Source organism: Meleagris gallopavo, chromosome 1, assembly GCF_000146605.3.
Source record: "Meleagris gallopavo isolate NT-WF06-2002-E0010 breed Aviagen turkey brand Nicholas breeding stock chromosome 1, Turkey_5.1, whole genome shotgun sequence".
Taxonomy (NCBI): Eukaryota; Metazoa; Chordata; class Aves; order Galliformes; family Phasianidae; genus Meleagris; species Meleagris gallopavo.
In genome coordinates this window covers 105857569-105876566 of record NC_015011.2, presented here as the reverse complement: position 1 = coordinate 105876566, position 18998 = coordinate 105857569, and the positions used below count along the sequence as shown (strand labels likewise).

Below are 18998 nucleotides of genomic sequence, written 5' to 3'. Positions count from 1 at the left end.
ATGGAGTCAGGAGTTGGACTCCATGATCCTTGTGGATCACTTCCAACATGGATTATCCTATGATTCTATTGTTCTGTGGAGATTTGGTGAGGCATGTTAATGTGCCAGGAATTGCATCATGGGCAACAGCCAGGACATGTCAGTTATCAAGCACACTCAAAGACTAACTGTTCAGTTATGTCCATATCCATGCCCCTTTTTTCCTCTGCTGCTTCCCTTCCATTCTCAAGAGCATATTTAATCTTGATTAATGTTTGGATAAGGGCAGCAATCTAACATTTAAAACAGCTCAAAACACATTGTACAGTGTTGCATGACATCTCCCATCAGTTGTGTTGTTGTATGTGTGGTCTCCTCACCATAACAAAGTTTCTAGAAAAATTATCTTTTGGAAACTACAGATCGCAGTAGTTCTTAAACATGTAGAGAACTTCATTTTGGCCATAGAATCATTTAAGGATGATGCTTGAAAATTTATTGTTTAACTACAAATTGAAAGTCTTGTCAAGATAATTGTTTTCGTTTTTATTTGCACTCATTTACCAGTTCCTGGTAAAACATTCAGCAACGGCAGAAAATAAAAAGGCAACTAAAGGAATTTTTACTGAATCTCAGTTCAGATTTTATTTCATTTTAGAGTTAAATAAGAGGTTTTCATTTTGTATAAAACACATTCATGTGTATTATGAGTAATATCCACTCCTGAATTTTGCACTTTGTTTTTAATAATGAAGTAGTTAATAGTGTGAAACAATTAAGTTACTCCCCACAAAGTTGACACAAAGAAGGGGAAGATAATGGGTTCAACTGGGAAAATGAGTAGACAATTCAGCTTTCCATATGGAAGGTCATATTTAAATAAAGAGATCTCCTAGATTAATGCTGCTGTCATTGAAATGGAAATCACTATAGTCTGTAGACTGTGTATTCTAGTTTGTCCAATAGGCCACCTTTATTATTGGCCAGTTCCACCTGGCATGCTTCAGCTTCAGAGAAAGATGAGGAGAATTCTAGAGGAAAGAGACTTGGATTAATTTGCCTGATTGGAAAATCTACTCCAAAACTCTGGAACATGATACTTGCACACACATGGCAACATTATCGTTCCTTCCAAAATTCTCTTACATAAATGCATGTCAATATACGTGTGTGTGTTTGAAAGAATATGAGAGGATCCACATTTAGATGCCACATTTTATGACATCTAAATAATCTCAATATACTTCTAAATGCATTCACTCAAATTCTTTTTAAGACATCCCAGGAGAATATCTCATACATATATACCATAGATTCAATTTGCTTGTTTACAGTTTTCTAAATTATTTTGACAGTATAGAGTCAGTATATTTAACTCAGTTATTTGCATTAGTAATTTGATAAAAGATAATTGGAGGATGAAGAAATACATTGCCTAAAATATCTTTGGGAACATGGCTTTGTTACCAGAAGTCTTTTGACATAGAGGAAGATAAAAAAGAAGAGCTTATGATTTAGGACCATTGGAGATAAATTGCGAAGAGTGAAAAATTAGCTTTTGAGGAAGGGAAAATATTTAGCTGTGAGGCATTGCTATGGTAATAAGGAATCAGTGTGGAAGATTATGTGACAGGAAAGGAAGGATAAGTAGGGATAAAGCTGAATCTGAAGAATGAAGTCATCTTTCTTTATGCATTTTTATGCTGTTCTTATTAAGAAAGTTAGATGAAAAAGAAATTGAGCTTCGCTAGACAGCCTCTTTTTCAGAAAGGAAGCAAGATGGTCATTTCATTTGGTACTGTTACCCATGAGGGGACACTTGGTAGACACTTATATAGGAGAGTGGTATGTGGAGAAGTCTCTGAGATAGACTCCTCAAGGTCCATGGGATTTAAATTCAATTCCTGCATCCCATTTTTTTTGGTGAGGCACACAATGTGATAATACCTGAGAAGAAGGAGGAAGGTAAATCTGCCAGTGTAAGGCTCACCTGCTCAAAATGTTGAGACCTCCTGCCACGAGCCATGGGCACCCTAAGTGCTCAGGCGCCTTGTAGGGAGAAATGTTCAGAGTACATGCTCCCTTCATCACTAGAGGGCAATGGGAAGTTTGGAGTAGTAGATAAGTAGAGAGATACTGATGGGAAAGAAGACTACAAAATATGTGATTTAGGGCACTTGGGATGTTGGAAAGATTTCGTTAGGGAAGGAAAATGAGACTGAAGAAAGAAAATGTGCCTGTGGAGAGCCGTGTGGGAACATGAAGAGGTTGCAATAGGAAGAGGACAGGGAGAACTGAAGGGAACATGAATTTATTCCACTGAGGGAAAATGAGAGAGATGTGCAAAAGTGCTGTGAATTACGAAGTAAGGGACATGTTGGAAGCCTGAGAGATTATGGAAGAATGAAATGGAGTGACAAAAACTAATGATGGTAATGTGGATTCTTTAATAACCTGCCACTCATCTGAATTGGGTCTCTTACTGCATAAGGGAATATATTGGTCTAGTTTAAGTGTTGCAGATGAAGACAGATATATTCAAGTGCACATACCTATGTAAATGGGGCCCACAAATCAACAGCTATTGAGATTTAGTTGTTTCTTTGTTCAGACACAAAAAGATGATGGCCCCAAAAAGTACCTTTCTGATAGCCTTGTTGTGAGTATCAGTATCTGGAAAGAATTCAGGTAAAGCTGAAGCTATTTCCATTATCTAGAAGATGGTATCAGACTTGTCCCAATTTTCTGTTCTGATCATTCATCATTTCTTCTCTTCTGATGCTTTTCTTTGACGAAGCTAATTGGTATATAATAGCAACATAGTCAAACAAGACATGCATTGTCACTAATTTACATCACTGCCTAAAGAGCCTGATGTCTTTCACAAGACTTTCCTAAGTATTTTTCCTGTAATTAGATCCCACTCATAATTCTAACCCACAGCTCTGCAACCCTGATAATTTTTAAATCAGTTTATTATGGTTCAGGAGTCCTTTGTACAGAAATGGCTGCATCCTGACATATTGTCACATTCAAGCATCAATAGCTCTGACATGTGAAAAGGTCATGCCACCAAATATTAACATTTTAAAATAGAAATTATAGTAATCCATTTAAATACAGATTTTTTTTAATTTTTATTATTTTTTTTCTGTCTGGTAGTAATAGAAGCAATTTATGCAGAAGGAAGAACAGAGAAGGTCTCAGACCAGCTTCTCTGCCAGTGTTATCTTCTTAAAATTGATACCCAGAGAAGTTCAGATGGAGTAGGTTGTGATGAGGAGAGGCAAGTGTTCATGCATAAAAAAGAGTATACATAGCATAAAAATGAGTATCATAGAGCTAAAGGCACCTCCGGAGTGCAAGACCTTAGCAAACGGACTTTTATGTTCACCTCAAATACTTCGAAAGGAGTGGACTGATACATTTATGGAAGAGCAGGTCTGAATGTTATCAAGGGCTTTCTAGATTCTCCTAAGCAGATAAATGATCATAACTAAAAGACAGACTTCTGGACTTTTTTTTTCCTTCACACAAATGCCTAACTGCTATTTATTGGTAGACAAATTATATGGTAAGAAAAAGACAATTGAGGACATCAAAGAGTCCATCTTGTTTTAAAAAATGAATTATCATTCCAAAATATGAAAATACTTAGATTTTAAGTCTTTTCCTGTTAGGCAAGAGAGTACTTTAAAACTTAAAAAATTACAGATTCCTGAATGGTTAATGAGATTGACGATTATGTCTCAACTGTTCTGCAGATTCTACAACTAACTTTCAGATGTATTAAGCACAAAACAAAATAGGTTTGTTTTCAGTTTAATTATACTTGCAGTTCAGTACAGTTTAGTTATGTGCTTAGCAGACACATGGACTGTAAGTCCTTTGGTGCGGTCTCTCTTTTCATTTTGTACATCTCCTTGTTTAATGGAGCCCTCATTTTGATAGGCCATTACTGTCATACGCAAGAATAGAGCATATATCTGTCAGCAAATAAAACAAGTAGATGTACTTTCTATTAGCTTTGTGCACATTTGTGATGGATGTATAATAATATGACTGCCTCTCCAGAAGGAATAAGAAATTTATATCGGTTCTTTATTGGCCCTATTTCTGAATGCTTATTATTTACAATAGTTTTATGTGCTGTGCATATTTTAATCATAGTACAAATTGTCCTGTGGGCAGCAAAATTAATGGAGGCAGGTTTTGTTTATATCTTCATCTTCTGTCTCTAGCCACACTGGCCAATCCCAGGTCCTCTCTGCTAAGTTCCCTTTGAAGCTCTTCTTCATTCTTAAGAATTTCTCATGTAGAAGTAAAATTAAAATCCTTTCTCACATTTTCAACCATCTGGTCAAATATGAACAGACTGAATGAGACCAGAATGGAAGACCAACACTGTGTCAGGATATCTTACTGAAACACCATCTTTGTTGCTTTGTCTGATTTTAGTTCCGGCTATGATAACCTCCTATCCAAACACAACCCTGGCAACACAAGGTCAAAAGAAGGAGATGAGCTGCACAGCACATGGAGAGAAACCCATCATAGTCCGCTGGGAGAAAGAGGACCGAATCATTAACCCTGAAATGTCCCGTTACCTTGTTTCCACCAAGGAAGTTGGAGACGAAGTGATCTCTACTCTACAGGTAAGCAAATAAAGTGACCCGTGACTCATTTACATGTGTGAGATTGTTGGCTGGTTTGATTCTGATGGGAATGCACAGCTACTTCTGTCCTAGAAGGACAGAGCCCCATCTATGGCACAGCCTTGAAGAGCTAGGCCACCAAGAGGAGGTAGAAGAAAAGTCTGCATCCCACCTCCTGGGAAAATCACTCCCCATCTCCATCTTCTCATGCTCCAGAGCCAATAAGAGAACAAGCCTGACTCACAGCCCCTACCATCCTTTGTCTCAGAAAGCAACTCAGCTAATGCCTCGGCTTGTCCTTCCTAAGAGCAGCATGGCTCAATTTTGACTACACTGCCAATAAGCGTTAAATGATTATCTGACAGCTAGTCCAATGTGCATCAGGCTTATCTTCACCAAAATCATTAAGCTGTTCTGATATGAAAATGCTGTCTTCTAAAGTACTTCTTTTTTCTCCCTCTCTTTCATTTTGTGGGGCTTGTGAGCTTCCATTTTACAAAGTCAGGTTAGTCATCAGATTCAAAATGAGATAGAAGGAAAAGACACATGATAAGTAAGTAGTAAGTAATCTATCTACAACTATCAACAACCAGTAGTATTTGATACTCATCATGCACAGTAGCAGAAATGACCAAGCCACCTAGCAAATGGTCATAATCTGCATCTTCACTTCTGCTTTTCTCACAGGCAGATCTTTGGTGATGTGGCAAGCATGCATCTTGCTTGAGACTGATAAATCTGTATGTGGGGCTCTATGAACTACTAAGTGGTTGATGTAGGTTACTTTGAGGAACTGCATGAGTAGTACTGCTGATCTATGGACTTAACCTCCCCCCTAAGTGCTGTAGATGCAAAGGAAACTCTTGCTGTTCTGGTGTCACTTAAATGGGTGGGGTTATGATGTTGCCCTCACTTTACCAGGATACAACTTTTTCCGCTCAAATTTGAACTTTGCCAGCACAAACAAGTTTCCAGTCCATTGCTTTATATTTTTACATGTGCTTTAGAAAATGAAAAATAAATTGCTAATATATATATGTTCTTGGTCAAGTATCTTGATTTCCATTTGTCAGCCATATTCTATTTTCACAAAAATAATTCTCTAGCTTTCTGATGGTTCCATCTATATTCTGTTTTAACTCTTAAGATGTATCTATTTCTTTGCTAGTCAAAAATTGTGTTGGATGACATCCAGTAAAATTTTCTCTCTGTGAGAGAGCTCTGTCGTGGATTTTTATGAGGGAGGATAAGAGTGAACTTGTATATACTAATATAATTGAACTGTGCTTACTATTTAATTACAGAATAGACCTATAGACATCTCTGCCTTCATTCCATATTTACTGTAATAGGATAGTGCCTTGTTGCAAAGCAGTATTTATTTTGAGAAGGCTGGAGACCTGGTTGGTGAATTCTCTTCTGAACCAGTTGTACGTAGTTGTGGCATCCTACGTCCTTATCTTTGTTACATACAAAAAAACTTTGAATTTTGAGAGAGAAAATGCTCTGGAATAAGAAAATGCTAGGATTAAGATTGTCTTCGAAGCCTTTAATTCGGTGCTTTTTTGTGCATGCATGATGATGTGATCTTTAGTTGTATATTCAGCTTTTATTTTTTCTGCAGGACCCCTGCCTCAGTCAGGCATGACTTGGATTTTCTCTGGAGTTGAATTAGGGTTGAGTAATGAAAGACACTGTGTGATGCAAGGCTGATCATTGAAACCAAACTTTTCACAGGTGGCCAATAATTGTGTGTTCTTTGTTTTCTAGGTACTTGCCTTGAGCCCTTGGGGTCTGATTTGCAGAAGTACTAAGCCCTCATAGCTGCAGCTTAACTGAAAGGAAGCTGTTATGAACACATGAAATGCTATTTATTGCTAAGTCTCTGAGAGGGAAAAGAAGGCCCTAGATGTATCAAATTGGGCTCTGAAATTTTTTGTTTTTCTAGCTTAAAATTCAGCCACATATCCAACTTATCTGAGCAGTCACCACATCTCAGATGGTAACTCTCCAATATCCTTATAGCAAGAGGGAAATAAATACCTTTGTTTTAGCCAGTGGTAAATAAGGGTTGCACTCATATTACCTTGGTTTTGCTGAGGAATAAAGAGCATAAGGACTTACGATGGCTGAGCTAATAAGTGGCAACTTGTCAAGCAGCCACAAACATTATCATATGTCTGGTTCCTTAATTCCCCATACAAAATGGTGGTAATACTCTTCATGATGTCAGGGTTTATGAAAATACATTCCCTCATGTTTCTGAAATGAGTATTGCACAGAAAATGCTTTGAGAGAATGAATAAGTCTATCCTCAGGGCACAGTTTGAACTGTGTGCAGTAAATAAAGTGTGGAGAGCACACTGAATGATAAGAAAATGGCATTCAGAATATCTGCTCATTTATAGAATCTTCTCTCTCCTGTACTTTGAATGATGCAGTGGTCCTGTAGAAAAATATCATTATGATCATGTATGTAAAGAAAATACAATTTTCTATGTTGTTGAATAACAAACTGAAAAGAAAGACCACCCAAATTTTATTATGAGGCATCAAGCTGAATACTGCAGGGTTCACCAGCAGTGTTTGAACCTTTATTTCCTCCACACAGACTTCAGCCACTTGAATTATTTTCAGAAGTAACTGGAAAATTTTGGAGGCAGCAGGAGGCACCATTTTGTATGGAAAATTTCAGCCAACTGTTAAATGCTTGGCAAACTTACAAGTGACTGGAAACAAGGCTCCTAATGAGAAGCAACAGGAATAGGTGATGCTCCAACTCCTCTCTACACATGCAGAGCTGATAGCCTGCTTCCTTAACCTGAGTGTTGCTAGTCTTGATAAGCCTTACTATTTTGGATGCTTTACTGTGCATATGTATGCTAGAGTATAACATACAATATCTATTTACTACTGTCAAGTAAAATAGTTTGTACAATTTTTCTTGCACCATACAGAAAAGCTGTTGGTTTATTTTCTCTGCATGTTGTTCAATCAATCACTTCTTTTCAAACCACCTATAGATTTTGCCAACTGTGCGTGAAGATTCTGGCTTCTTTTCCTGCCATGCCATCAATTCTTATGGGGAGGATCGTGGAATAATTCAGCTCACTGTGCAAGGTAGGAAGAGGACAACATAAGGAAAAATACACAGCTATTGTAGTACAGTAAGTGTATGCCATGCTCAGAAATCTGTTGGGGGAGGGAGGCCCTGGTTCCTAATTAAGCGTATTCCTCATTGTCAAAGAAATGAGGAGCTGCATTAAGATTCTCAGTCTCTCATTTTCCAGCATTACAAATTAGATCAAAACAAAGGATAAGCTCCAGAGTCTTTCTAGATCTGTATAATTAATAAGCAGAGCTTTTTCTTAAATACACTAGCTTATGATCTACTAAAGATATTTAAAACTAACATATTCAGTAGGAAGAGTGGATACATGAGGGTTACTTTGGGGGGATGGGATAGAGGGTTGCACTTTCAAAAGAACAAATGTGCTTAAAACCCCACTAAAGCAAAAACAATCTGATTTTATTAAACCTACTGTGTTTTGACAAACAAAATATTTCAAGTTTAATCAGTCAAAATAAATTTTAATCAGTCTGTACAACACAAGCTCTAGGAACCTGTGTTGCCTGGGGCTGGGTTTCCCCTCCTGCAGGATTTCACTCAGGCAAACAACAACAAATTCTGGAGCAGCTAAGGTGACAGTATTTGAGATGCAGTGCAGAGGCAGGATTTGGCCATTGGCCACTGCTTACTTCTGTGATGCTTGTTCCTGCGGTTGTATGCCTTTGAGCATGAACACAGCCAGTCTCCAGAACTTGCAAATTTCTTTTCCCTCACTCTAGAGTTCGTGTATCTGCAGCTTTCACTGAATGTTTAATCACAGGATCATAGAATATCATGAGTTGGAAAGGACCTACAAGGGTCATCCAGTCCACTCCTGAAGCAGCCCCATCAGCAAGTTCAGATGGAATTTGGGTCAGGCTCTCAATTACACCTGAGCTCCTTTACACTGCCCTGACAATTTAAAAGGACACTAGATTCAGTGCAAATGCCAGTTATTTACATCCTTAATGCTGTAGAGGTAGAAAGAGATTATAGTGTAGTTAAGGTTTTTAAATGCTCATAAAATTGATTGTTAATAAATTAAGACTTTAAACATACTCAAAGAGGCAGAATTCTTCCTCCCTTCTCCTACCAAATTTAGTAGTTTAGTATTAATATTTCTGTCACCAGCTTTTATGTAGAAACCGTAGAAGTATCTGTAAAATACAGTGTTCAAGGCAAAAATATTTCCCAGTCCAATCCGCAGCACTTTTAAGGAAATGCAACTACATGTTGCATATTAGAAGGTTAAACAGAAGTTAGTATTCAATATTACATCAGTGAGTCTTAGTTGAAAAGAGCCTTTTCGTTCCTCTCTTGGGTATTCTTCAGTGAGTGATTAACTGGCTTGGGATACTAATGAGTGACTGGAGAATTCAACATGAAAGCTTACCTCCAGTAAGCTGTGTCAGTGCCACGCTCATTAGTGTTATCTTGTTACTGACATGAACTTTCCTCAGACTGAAACTCTGTATGTGTGTTTACTCAGAGCCCCCTGACCCTCCTGAGATAGAAATCCGAGAGGTGAGAGCACGCAGCATTGCCCTCAGATGGACCATGGGATTTGATGGAAACAGCCCTATCACTGGCTATGATATTGAATGCAAGAACAAGTCAGGTAAGAAATAATCTTCCTCCAAAGTAATCCCTCTCACTCTCTTCATCATTGCACTTGTATTGTAAAAGATAATCCATAAATTGAAAATGCCTATTGGAAAATTTTACTGTGGTTTATTTAGTCTTTCACAGTCAGATTTATCATCATTTGTTGTCTTTTTTGGAAGTAACAACATTATGTGTTACAAATGCTGCTTTTTTCATTTACATGAGAAAGAGACAAGTAAGAAGGGCAAATTTTGTTACTAAAAAAAGACATACTAAGTGATAGTTGGTAATGATGATTTTACTAGCTGATTCTTGATCCCTATCTTTTCTCCATTTGGATTCTTTGATTATTATTTTCTGTTTCACCCTATAGAAAAATACCTGCCTTTGTAAATCATATTCTCCTATTTTCTATCAATATGTGAATACATGGCATCTTACCTGGAAGATTAGCAGTGAACATGGGTACTTATGATAATTTCTAGTTGCAAAAAATTGTGTGGTTGTTTGCTAAAGCACCATGCTGAGTTTTCAGTAATTTGTAAGAAATACTCTAAAGGATAAAAGCAGTGCAAGCATAGACCTTTCTGCTAGGTCACCCTATAGTTATATCAGTGAATATCTAACAAGATGAGTGAGATTACCATGGAAAAAAAATATAACTCCTCAATTTGGAAAAATATTCCTGTTTGGGTAGATGTTTTAAAATCAGCTTTTTCTTAAGCCCAAAAATGTTCATTGTCTGTTGAAATCTAAAAAATATTCAAGCTATGTTGGAAACATATTTGTGATGTGGGATCATATTTAAAATTAAGCACAATGATAAGCAGTGTCCTGGAGTCATGTTTTGAGAAGGAAGATTGCAATGGAAGTGCACTGTTATATTCTAAGTATGATTAAAAAGACTCTGAGCAATTATATTATAGTGCCTTTTGTTGGAGTTTGTTGCACTATTTTTAAAGGGACATAGGAATTCTGATGGGAGGTTTAAGTGAAACACTCAGTTTATGTAAGAAGCTGCAGTGTTTTTATAGTCTTTTTATTTCGGAGATGTAAAAATGTTCATAAAATTCTGAAATTTAAAAACTACAAACATATTCTACTAACCATCTTTATTATCCTTCATTTGTCTACATTGTGTATTTTCTTTCTGCCTTACTTTGTTAAGTAAAAGTCTTAAATCATCAATCACCATTTTAGCATGGCTTTCTAAATGAAATTGATAATGTTCAGGTGAACATGATAACTGAGAGGTTACATGTAGAAACTCCCCTTTGAGTTTGTGGTTAGGAGTTGAAGCTTTGGAGATATGAACTAGGCAAGGATGCCTTAAAGGAACATGCATGAAAGTTCCCAAGCTTTGTTTTTTCTTAGTTTCTTTTCCTTTCTTTCCACCTAAGCCCTTTTCCTAGAGCAATTTTTGGAATTCATGCTTTGTTCCATGTATATGAAGGTAAATACTTGAGGACATATCCTGTAAAGAGCAGATTATCTCACTACAAACAACAGAAATATTCTGTTTCTGAAACAGACTGGGGCTGAATGTTTGGAGAAATTAACATCAATTTTTGGAATTCGTGCTCACAATTTTTTTCATAATTATTAAGAAGACAAAACACTGAAACGGTTACTTAAAACTTCTCCTGATTTAAACAATTATATTTGTAATGTGGGACATCAAACAAGGTGTGAAGTGTTCAATCTTCATGGCTCCCCTGTCTTTTGGTAGATGGTTCTTTTCAGTCCTACTGTCTGGTGAGAGACCTTTGTGCATCCATCTGACTAACAGACTAATTGGATTGTGCCAAAGCCAGGGGGGAACATGAAGAGAGGCATGGCCAAAATAATTAGCATTTTGAGAATTAACATGACAAGCAGTATTTAGCAATTACATTTGAAAGAGATCTACCCAATCATAGCTCACTCTAGATTGTTGACTTTTGTGTGGTATTTTTTTTTTTTTTTGCCTTTTTCATTTGCATTGCAATTGTTTAACTGTTATCCATTCTTGAACAGCACAAATGCATGCATGATAAACTGAAACCCAATGTGCAAAACCAGGAAGCACGGGCATGAGGAGTCTGCGTGCAGTCTAATTCACAAGGTGTCATGGGGACCACATGGGGTATAGAGGTGACTGGATGGTGCAACATGGTCCTTCTCCGGGCTAAACAGCTAGGAGGTCCACTTTTCTCTCTTTGAGAAAACAGAGGCAAAAAGCTTCTGCCACAAAGTCATACAGATAAACCTCAACAAGTACGAAGTCACTAGTAGGATGGTGAGAACTTTCTTCTGTAACCTATAGTGTTCCTTGCTCATACAGCCCAGAAAGCACTCCAGAACAATGTTTTTAGAGGTAACTTCTGCCTAACTGTGACAAGGACTGTATCTTAAGCTCTCTGTTGTTGCGGGAGAATATTTCTCTGATGCATAGTGTTTCATTTTTCCAGACTTTCTTCACAAACAAGAAGGTATGGTATTTTTCTTTTCACTGCTTTTCCCTTCATCAGATAGTATAACTCTGGTATAATTACTTGACTCCAAAAAGTGGTTTCCAGGCATAATGTTGTAGAATCATAGAATGGCTTGGTTTGGAAGGGACCTCAATGGTAATCAGGTTCCAACCCTCCTAAGACAGGCAGGGTTGCCAACTGCTAGATCAAGTGCTAGACAAGGCTGCTCAGGGTGATGCACTGCAACTAAAAGTAGATTTCTATGCTGAGCATAATGCTAAATTTTCTGTGTGTGCTGATCACTCTGAGGACTCAGAAATGGGTGTACAGAAGGAGGCATCTCTAGATTTTTCAAGAAGGAAAATTGCAAAACTTTTCTGTTTCAGAGAATGTTCAGGTGACCACATATCATGCATGGACTTGCTACATGGTACTAAACTCACATATCCTGTCTATCCCTGACATACTAGCTAGTAATGAAGACCAATTAAATACCCTCTAGAAGGAATGTGGAATTGCCCTTTGTATACGTAGATGTGTCTTTATGGTCTAGTTGCAATGCACGTGCCATATGAATAGTGGAAGCGTAATATTTCAGGCCATTTCAGTACTTAGACACAGTACCCATACAGAAACGTGCCTATGGCACTCAGACCTGACCCTTCATTGATACCATTGATGTGTAACTACCTGGCCTTTCCATCTGAAGTGTACAAATACATTGAAGATGAAAACTGGTACGTCGTTGTTTCTTTATGCCTCTCTCCTCACCCTTTTTATTTTTGACGCCATTATGGAAAACTGAGGTGCAGACTGAACATCAGTTCAGTTTAGGACCCAGTTGGAGGCAGAGGACGGTAGTTCGTGCTTCCTCGTGCTCCCTGCTCCCTCAGGATGGTTTTGCAGCCAGGTGCAGTGCAGGGCTGTGTCACTAGATGGCAGCGAAGGCAAAGACACCTCCTCACCCAGCGTGGGAAGAGGCACTCATTTTCCTGAAATTAGAATTGAAGAGCAAACAGATCTATTAGTCTTCTGAAGAGTGATCCCAAAGCTTCAACTTTTATTTTAGGAACGGGTGAGAAGCTGCTGGTTTTCATAAAATCATACATTTTTCATAAATCATTGTCAGTGTGCATTCTATGTAACACTGAGAAATACCTGCAAGTGACATTTTAGAGATGGATAAAAATTAAGAATTCCAGGCTTACTTTTATCTTTTGTTGGTTTGTTGCTTTTTGTTAGCCCGTTGCAATTTGTTTTCTGTGCATTTTCAATGCTTTTAATTGAGTAGATTTTAAAGCAATTGAAAAAAAAGGCAAACAACTAATAGTTCTAATACCTCATGGAGCACCGGAAAGCAAGAAAATATTTTTAGGCTTTACCAAAGAAAAAATAAGCTAACAATTTTTCTTCTTAACTTTTTTTTTTTTTCAAAACAACTGAAAACAGTGTTGGAGAGAAATTGATTAATTTTTCCACAGACTGACTCAGTTGGGAGTGACTGTTTTTCTCGATTTGTTTTCCCTTTCAAAAAGAGGATGTATGCATCAAAATATAGTCCTGGAATCTATGCCTTAGTCATAAATAAACAGTAGGAGCCTACATTTAGCAGTACAGAAGACTGTGTGTTTTAGTGCCTTTTTTTTCATGCTGTGCCATTAGTTCATCTACAAAAAATCACAAGAATTTTCAAATCTGTGTCGCTGATTTCAACAGTTTACATATATACTACAGAAGTTTACCACTCAGAGGTCAGTATTTCAAACCAGTAGAAAACTCAACCAATTTATTAATATATGGACAATGTTAAAAGACTGTATCATCCAAGCGAAGGGAAACTTAACAAATTCTTCAAAATGAAAGTGTTTATTTCTTCTTTTTCTTCTCAATTCCTTTCCTGTTGACATGGTACTCTGAAACAAAGTCTCCTTCTGTGCTTGTAGAACTTCAAACATAACTGTTGGTCAGGATTTCTGAGGGATACTGAAATAACCAGTGTCACTACCACTGTACAGTTCAGCACGGATTTCCTCTTACAGCTAGCAAGCTTCAAAGCTGCCCAGATTTTTTCATGACCTCTTGCAAATCCCTGGTTGCCATGCTAACCAGGTCTAGGATTCTCTTACTAGCTGAGGATAGTGCCTGGGCATCACCATACCACACTCTAGATCATCTCATCACCTCATCGCCTCTCCTGTTTTCTAGGATCTACAAAGACATAATGTTCATTAGCCATATCTATCGAAAGCCTCTCATTTCTAGCTAATTCTTAACCAAATAGTGTCTGAAATCTTCTAATTTTTGTACATTATGGGGGTCTTGCACTCTCCTGTGAAGCATTTGGTTTGAGGAGCTTCAGGTGTGAGCAACTGGTTACTGTGGCACTTGGTAAGTGACATATTTTAGGTGAGAGTATCAAGCTTTATGACTTATAGTGCAGGACATTGACAACACTTGATTAGTAGTGTATTCAGGAAATTCTGTGAAGTTAATAAACTGAAAGAAAGTTTTAGCAGTGTTCCCTGCAAAGTTCCTTTACAGCTTCCGAAGGTATTCTACAGCGGAAGTTTTGGAAATCTCAGTTACCATGTGAAAGTAAATTCAAGTGCATTTGATTAGCATTTAAATGTCTGATTCCTAAATGTTTTCTGGGAAAATTATGCCACATACAAGCAAAAAACAAACAAACAAAAAACACCACCTAACAAACCTGTAACCAGTGAAGCTACAGATGTCATTGTGGCAATTTCTGTGAGCAAGCAACAGCTAAAGAATTTACACAGTATTTGTAAATATTCTGTATCTAAGCGAGCTTTCTATTTTTAAACTAGTCTTATCTGCTGAGCTTCCCGTGATCTTGCCTACAGTGACCCATACTGTAAAACACTGCTGCAGAGCCCCCAGCGGCATCCCCCCTAGGATGTGGCAGAGGTTAAAGGAAAAACATTGGTAAGACTGCAGTAAGAAAAAAAATGATAGATGGCTACTCATAAGAGATATGAGGATGTTTTAAAAATATTCTGTTTTTCTTTTTGCAGAAAGAATGTGCACAGATAAAATGGAGAGGTTACTGTGTTTAGCCAATTTCCATCCTTTTTCCTATTATAGGTCTGGAGAACTTATTAAAAAGTGTAACAAACAAATGAGTAGTAGCAATAAATATAAACAGTACGGTCCTTCTTTTACAGATATATACAAACAAATAAGAAGGTTTTTAATCCCCCTTGTGTTAAAGTGTTCTTGTGTTCTAACACATAAGGAAAATAGCATCAGTTCTGGAGGATGCTGAGCTCCATGTCTAGTGCTGCCCTCATCATCTCTCAAAATAAATGAACAAACAAACAAATGAAAAGGAAGCAGAGCAGCTATTCTCTCAGATTTGCTGGTGCTCCCTGGGCTGAGATCCCATTCTTCACAGCATCTCGCTGGTAGGACTTGGGAGAACTGTGAAGAAATGTGATCACTTGGTTTTTGTTTGTAGCACTGGGAGTTTTCTAGGTTAATTCATCATGGGCAATATCCTGCTCTATGAGATAGCTTAACTGCAGAATTGTGTCAATAACATTAATGTTATGTTTTATTTGTCTGTTTTGTTTTAATCTCTTATTAAATAGACTCTTGGGATTCTGTTCAAAGAACCAAAGATGTTTCTCCTCAGCTAAACCAAGCTACTATCATTGATCTCCACCCTTCCTCAACTTATAACATCCGCATGTATGCCAAGAATCGCATAGGCAAGAGTGAGGCCAGCAATGAGCTTACCATCACGACGGATGAAGCAGGTACTCTCTGGCTTTGTAGCATCTGAATCATACTGAAAATTATTGTTCTTTGATGAGAAGATTCTTTATTTGAAATGCTGTTTATGTTGCTGTTGCTGCATCAGAAGAAATACTGAATTTTTCCCATAAATCACGGTGACTTTTCTCACTTCATCATTTGGGTTTATAATTAAAGCTATTTAGTGGCATCTAGTGGCCAGAAGACATTATGCTCCAAATTTTCAACTTATGGAAAAGCCATGTGTATTTACAGTTAGACATCTCAGTCAACATTATACTTCTAGTGGTGGCCCAGCCCCTATGCATCTTGTGGCTTTCCTTAGATGACCAGGTATTACAGGTAGGTAACTAATTTAGTATACATTTAGTATAGATAACTAATTTAAGCTACCTCCTTTTGAAAACATTAATTCCCATTAAAATTTTTTTTCCTTTGCTATTACATCCCTCAAAGCCCCCCATCAAGTAGCTTTCTGATTACTCTGCAAGTCAGTCGTCTTTCATTAGTTAGCACCATTCCCCTTGTTCTTTGTTTCCATGTATTCTTCTACATCATTACAGGTTTCTGTAGCAGGAGAACCGTGCCTGCATTTGCACTTCAATATCTAGAGGCTCTCATTTCTGTACTCTAAAACTGCCATCTTGTAAAACTGTTTCTCAGGGCTAGGAGAAGTGGCAGCATGGTAAGGGCAGTGGAGCCTTGTGCATGCTCACATGTCACAAGTCCTGAACGTTACAGGTAACAGTGGATAAGACTTACGGATGAGAAGAAGAGGGCTACAGATCTCTACTGTAGTAATTAGAAATTTAAATTTTGTATGGATGTAAATACTTCTGCCAGATATATACTATTGTATCAGATGTACAAAGTGTGCCGGTGAAAGCGGCTAAGCAGGTTCAACACAACCCATTGAAACTGGGTAAAGTTACTCTGAAAAGTCTTGACTAGATCAAAACTTGATCATTTGGATTTGAAAACGTTTTTATCATGCTAATTTTAGCTTTTCACCTATTTTATCTAAAGTCTAAAATGCTTTTTTCACTGGGGGTTTTGAGAGGAAAAACATAATGCAGATATGTGGGTGACAGTTCCCTAGTAGTGAAAAACCCTATTTATTTTGAAGATTCCTGTTGGCCCAGACTTTAAACACCTGGTGATAGATTTTCAGTCCAGTTCATATGAATACAACTCAGTAATTGCCCCCAATTTTCACTGTGGGTGAAACTACCCAAAATATACCCTGTGTGAGGAGAACATGGGTTCCAAGGGACTTTTTGAATAAGAATAGGACACCTGGGCTTTCAGTGCAAAGCCCAGTAAACAGGAGGCAACACAAGCTGGATCTGTTCTTTCATCAAGTGTCATTTTTTATCCTAATAGAAGAAAAAGGATGAAGAGTATTCCCATGTTTATGAGCTTTCAGTATACAGCTTTATTAAAGGTGAACAGTTTGCAACATAATTCTCATTTCATTTGGTTTTTCTCTTCCTTTGTTCAATGAAAATATGAAATCACTGTAGAAAACAGATTATCTATTCTTCCATCCTGTATGATCTGTATCCATAAAATGCCCATCTTTCTTTGTCTGTAAACATCAGAGTGTTGAATGTTGGGTCTACTCTCTCATTCTCTGTTGTTCACCCGTTCTCAGAATACTTTTTACTTGCCGAGTTCTTCCCAATTGACAATTAAATTGTGAGGATCAGCAGCTGACCTTGAAATGAAAAAACAGCTTCCTCTTGAGCTAAGGTTCCACCCTGCACCACATTTTATTCAGTTCTTTGTAACTAAGCTTCAGAATAATTGATCCTTTTGTCACTATCTTTAAAGGAGCTGTCTATAAGGAGAGAAAGACCAGCAGTGTGGAACTGTATTCAAAAGTTACTGATCTACCTAGGGAACAATTGGGTGAGGGAGGGTCAGGCCTAGGCAAAGTATGAGTGCAGGTGGTGTGCAGTGTACAGGATTATCATTTTTTGATCACTGTTTACCTCTGTTCTCTGCTTTTACAATAGCAAATGGAAAACACTATGAGCACAGGGAATAAGGGAGATAAGGTAATGAGAAGAGAGCAAAATAAAGGGAGAGAAAAAGCAACAGAAAAACTGAACAACTCAATCCATGCCATTGGCAAGGGTGCAGATTATTTATCACACATTGCTGTAACCTGAGGTTTCTGCACCAAAACAATAGTTGAGCACATAGTTTTGTACTTTTCCATAGCTATCATGATTCCAAAGCTTATAGACCATACCTTTTCCTCTACACAACCACAATTAGTTCCTGTGTTGGAAAATACACTGCAAGTGCACACACGCACATGTTTGTCAGAAAATAAAACCTTTTAAACTGTTTAATACTAAAGTCAGTAGAGGAAGCTGAGGTATCTGGCTTATGTCTTTGTCACAAGCTCTGTATAGCTCTAAGAATGTAAAAATAAATGACTTCTTACTTAGCATTAACATTTCACCACATGTACTGGGAACTGTTAACTACTCAGGTCTGTATGAACTTCTGGGGTCTTTCAAGGTAAAGTTTCTAGGAGTGCATTTTAAAACCCGTTTTCAGAATTGAATACTTTGCTCTGATTCCACTGTATCATAACATTGCCAAAGAAATGGTATTTGTGTTTGTGAGCAGCGGGGGCAGAATCAAGGACAACATTCAAAAATTCATACAGGCCTCGTTTTGTGTCAGTGAATTTTTTCTCCTCTAGTTCCTGTTCATGATTGTAAGGGGAATAGAAATAAAGTTCTTTCAATCTGTGAATATTACTTCTGTAAAGGACAGTCAAAAAAGGTTCAGAATAAGGCATATTTAGTAACTTAAATATATTATAAGCTGCATTCTGAGTCTCTCTACTCTCATCAGTTAAAGCAAAATGTTCTGGTTACTATCAATATAGCTGTCATTTACTGCTGCTCCACCTCTAACAGCCCCCTCTCACCCTTTTTATTGTTTTACTTCCCTTGTCATGATATTAAACTTAATTTAATACCTTTTATTGAGGCCTCACTTCATCTAAGGAACTCTAGAGGAACAGCTTGAGATTACTTCATTTCTTTCTTCAGTTCTTTCTTTTGCAATGATTTATCTTCCTGAGCAAATAATTTATTTCACACCTCTCCATTCAAACCTAACCAACTCTTGATCTGCTTTGTAGCTGTCCAGCTGACAAGCAGGTCTCAGGGTTTTCTTTAAAGCATCACACATACTCTTGGCAGCTTATCAATAGTAGATGAAGCTTCTCTTTATTTAGCAGGAGCTTTTTCCATCCGATAGTTATTTTTTGTCTGTTTTCCAGACTGGAATATCTACATTAGTCAAGGGGAGGGGGGCACAGTAAATTGTTAGGTTTTCAGGTGTAAAATCTGTAGTATTTGACTATATGTGCTCAATCTATAGTGAACAAGG

At 37.5% G+C, this 18998-nt stretch overlaps 1 protein-coding gene across 2 annotated transcripts in view; it reads left to right on the top strand.

The window, feature by feature from the left end:
• The window catches only part of DSCAM (DS cell adhesion molecule), a 177763-nt gene that overhangs the window by 66209 nt on the left and 92556 nt on the right, over window positions 1–18998 (top strand). For both annotated transcript variants that reach the window (XM_031556926.1, XM_010723842.3), the window contains 4 exons: window positions 4438–4634; window positions 7658–7754; window positions 9233–9361; window positions 15416–15583. In XM_031556926.1, the coding sequence (XP_031412786.1) occupies window positions 4438–4634; window positions 7658–7754; window positions 9233–9361; window positions 15416–15583 (591 nt within the window). The remainder of the gene's footprint in view (window positions 1–4437; window positions 4635–7657; window positions 7755–9232; window positions 9362–15415; window positions 15584–18998) is intronic.